Source organism: Aplysia californica, unplaced genomic scaffold, assembly GCF_000002075.1.
Source record: "Aplysia californica isolate F4 #8 unplaced genomic scaffold, AplCal3.0 scaffold00558, whole genome shotgun sequence".
NCBI classification, from domain to species: domain Eukaryota; kingdom Metazoa; phylum Mollusca; class Gastropoda; order Aplysiida; family Aplysiidae; genus Aplysia; species Aplysia californica.
The window spans coordinates 583,823-586,836 of NW_004797828.1; the positions used below are offsets into that span (position 1 = coordinate 583,823).

Here is a 3,014-nt window from a genome sequence, read left to right on the forward strand (position 1 = left end):
CCCCAAATCCAAATTCACAAAATCACTACCTCTTGCAGGGTGATCGTAAAGATGGTTCCAGTAGGGAACGGGATAGAGGGTGCCCACTCCCCTCGTGACTCATTGGAGCAGAGGCAGATAGGACTATAGCTAACATTACTTAAACGCAACCCCACATCATCACCCATCACCACCATACTTTCTAAAAACTATCATTGCTCTCAGATCAATGTCTTACATCTATACTCCTTGAATCTCTATGTGTAACAGTTACTTGTCATACCAAGTTTGCGCAATACACTGTTGGACACTATCATACGCACTTTTTTCTACTAATCAGATGACGTCAATCTATACCTATTATATTTGTGAACGTTCGTCACTTTGGCCGCCTAAAACTTCCCAACCACTTAACTTTCGAATCTGAAAAAAATAAAGGTGGTTCATAATCATTTAAAGGGTGTACAGTTTCATTGACGAATCTGAAGTTACTGTAGTTTAATTTTCAGCTTTTCATTAGTTTCGTTTACATCTAATCTTGGGAAAGTCCGTCTTCTTAGACGCCATTGTGAACAAGTGAGGCTTCCGTTCACAAGCTGTGCACTAAACCCACAATGACTTGATGATCGACGATTCTTTTAAGTCCGTTCATCGAACGTGTTCCCAGCTAGTCTCATATAAATAGGCAAGGGATTTTTAAAAAAGTACCGCTTAAGGCCACTTGCTACGCTGATGTCGGACACCGCCGACACACGAAAAATATCTTGTGTTATTTTGATAACGTGTTGAGGGAATCTGCTGCTAGAATCTTTCTAGCTATAGCTCAAGTTCGTAAAAATAAAAAGTACTATAATGCGGTCAAAAATTCGTGAGGCAACTTATTGTCAAAAATCTGTTTGTCGGGTGAATCAATGTCATCCATACTTTGCACAGCAGTTTGCATCAATTTGTCTTAACTTGATACTATTTTTCCAAAACAACTGAGGCTAGTTTTACTTATTTTTTTCTTCACGAATTTATACAAAATACTATAAATGCCAAGTGGAAAATGGCACTTCAAGCTTCTCACATACATTTTGCATACGCATATGACCCACGTCACAGCTCACGAAAGACACTTTTAGAGCTAAACTTGTTATGAGAAATTAATTTTAGAGTGAACACATTTGGGGGTGGGAATAAAAGCTAGTAATATGTGCGTTCAATAAGCATAATCGTGCGGTTAGAAAAACATGATGGACTTTTAATTAAAATCGTTGGTGTCACTGCCGTAAACCTCTTAAAAACCTGTAGAAACCACCCACTGGGACTTTTAATTTGTATATATTAAAGAATTTTCTAGAATACAGATAACAGGTGTTTACAAAAGTATTGATCGACAAATTGACACAAGTCATTGTGCAAAAGCTGGAGACTTTATGTTCTTTAGTTGAGGAAATATTTGACAATAAATTGCGCCTTGTTATACTAAGTATGTACGTAATACACTATTTCTATTAATCAGATGGCGTCGATCTCATATCAATGGGCAAGGGATTTTTTAAAGACCATAAATTGCTCCACGAAGTTTTGACCACTCTAAAAATGTGAAGCATGCTTGCAAAATGAGTTACTTCTCGCAGTCTTCGAATGGAGATATGGGACAAAAATGGACACATCGGTCAAATTTGTAGATCATTAACGGATGCCATTTTTTTCAAGTTCAACATTTCTTTTATCATTTCATACAAATACATTGTATAAACTAAACCAATAAATTTGACGTATCTACGTCTATAGGGCTAAAGTCTGAGAAGTAACTAATTTTGCCAGCACGCCTCACATTTGACAATAATTTGCGCCTTGTATAATTAAGTATGTACGTACTTTTTCACTACTAATCAGATGGCGTCAATCTCATATAAATGGGCAAGGGATTTTTTTTAAGACAACAAGTTGCATCACGAAGTTTTGACCACAATTATTTTTTTTATGACAATTAGTTGCGCCTTGTTATTTTTAATATGTACGCACTTTTTTCTACTAATCAGATGGCGTCAATCTCATATGAATAGGCTAGGGATTTTTTTTTTCAGACGATAAGTTGCACCATGAAGTTTTGACCACACTAAAAATAATCCTTGTGTCCTTGTGTGACCTGGCAGGAACAAGAGAAGAGTCGTCTGCTGGAACAAAGCATGGTACAACTGGACCAGGAGATGCAGAAGACGGACGCTCTGTTGTACCAGATGATCCCAAAACCTGTGGCCGACAGGCTGAGGAAGGGAGAGCCTTCAGTGGAGACTTGCCAGGTATTTGGTCCTGTGTGTGTTGAAGGGTGGGGGGGCAGACAACTTGACCCTTTGGGTTTTGTTGGGGGGGGGGGGTTGTTATACACAGACTTCAAAAAAAGTTAAGGACCACTTTGACAAACAGTGCTAATTTTTTTTAATATCCTTTAAAAAGACAGCAAGAAATGTTTCAAAACTTTTGCTCAGAAAGTGTTAATGGGTTACCAACGCATACTGCAAAGCCTCATAAAGGACCAAAACCGCCACGTGCAGCACGGAAATCCTCGGGGAATTTTGGCCAAATTTGCTGTTTTTTATCGACTTGTGTGCGACACCACGGACTTTCCTCAGTTAAAACTTCTGGCGCACGTCATAAACGGACGTACGGTCTCTACCTGTGCTCACTGTGGTGGCAATATAAGCCGCCGTTTGCGCAAAATCCTGTATCACATCAACATGCCACCAAGACGAAAGCTGGGAGACTTTGATGGTGCCAGAGCTATGGCATGGCTGCAGGATGGAGTTGGAGCCCAAGAAGTTGCCAGAAGGCTCGCAGTGTCACACTCTGTCGTTGTCCGCCTGAGGCAGCGCTATCAAGCCACTGAATCAGTTCAAGAACGCCCATGTGCAGGTCGACCCAAGAAGACCACTCAGAGTTTTTGCAAGCTGTTCTTAATTTATGTTGAAGTCTGTACGTTTAGTTTGCCTTGGGTTTTTTGTTGCAATTTGGGGCGAGGGTTAGGGCGTCTTGTATATATATATATA

General features: G+C 39.8%; 1 protein-coding gene across 1 annotated transcript in view; it reads left to right on the forward strand.

Moving 5' to 3' along the window:
• Window positions 1–3,014, forward strand: part of LOC101861837 (soluble guanylate cyclase 88E) — a gene marked incomplete at both ends in the record, with an annotated part of 42,317 nt that overhangs the window by 19,807 nt on the left and 19,496 nt on the right. Inside the window, 1 exon segment of the mRNA XM_035972024.1 lies at window positions 2,124–2,270. Coding sequence (XP_035827917.1) covers window positions 2,124–2,270 — 147 coding nt within the window.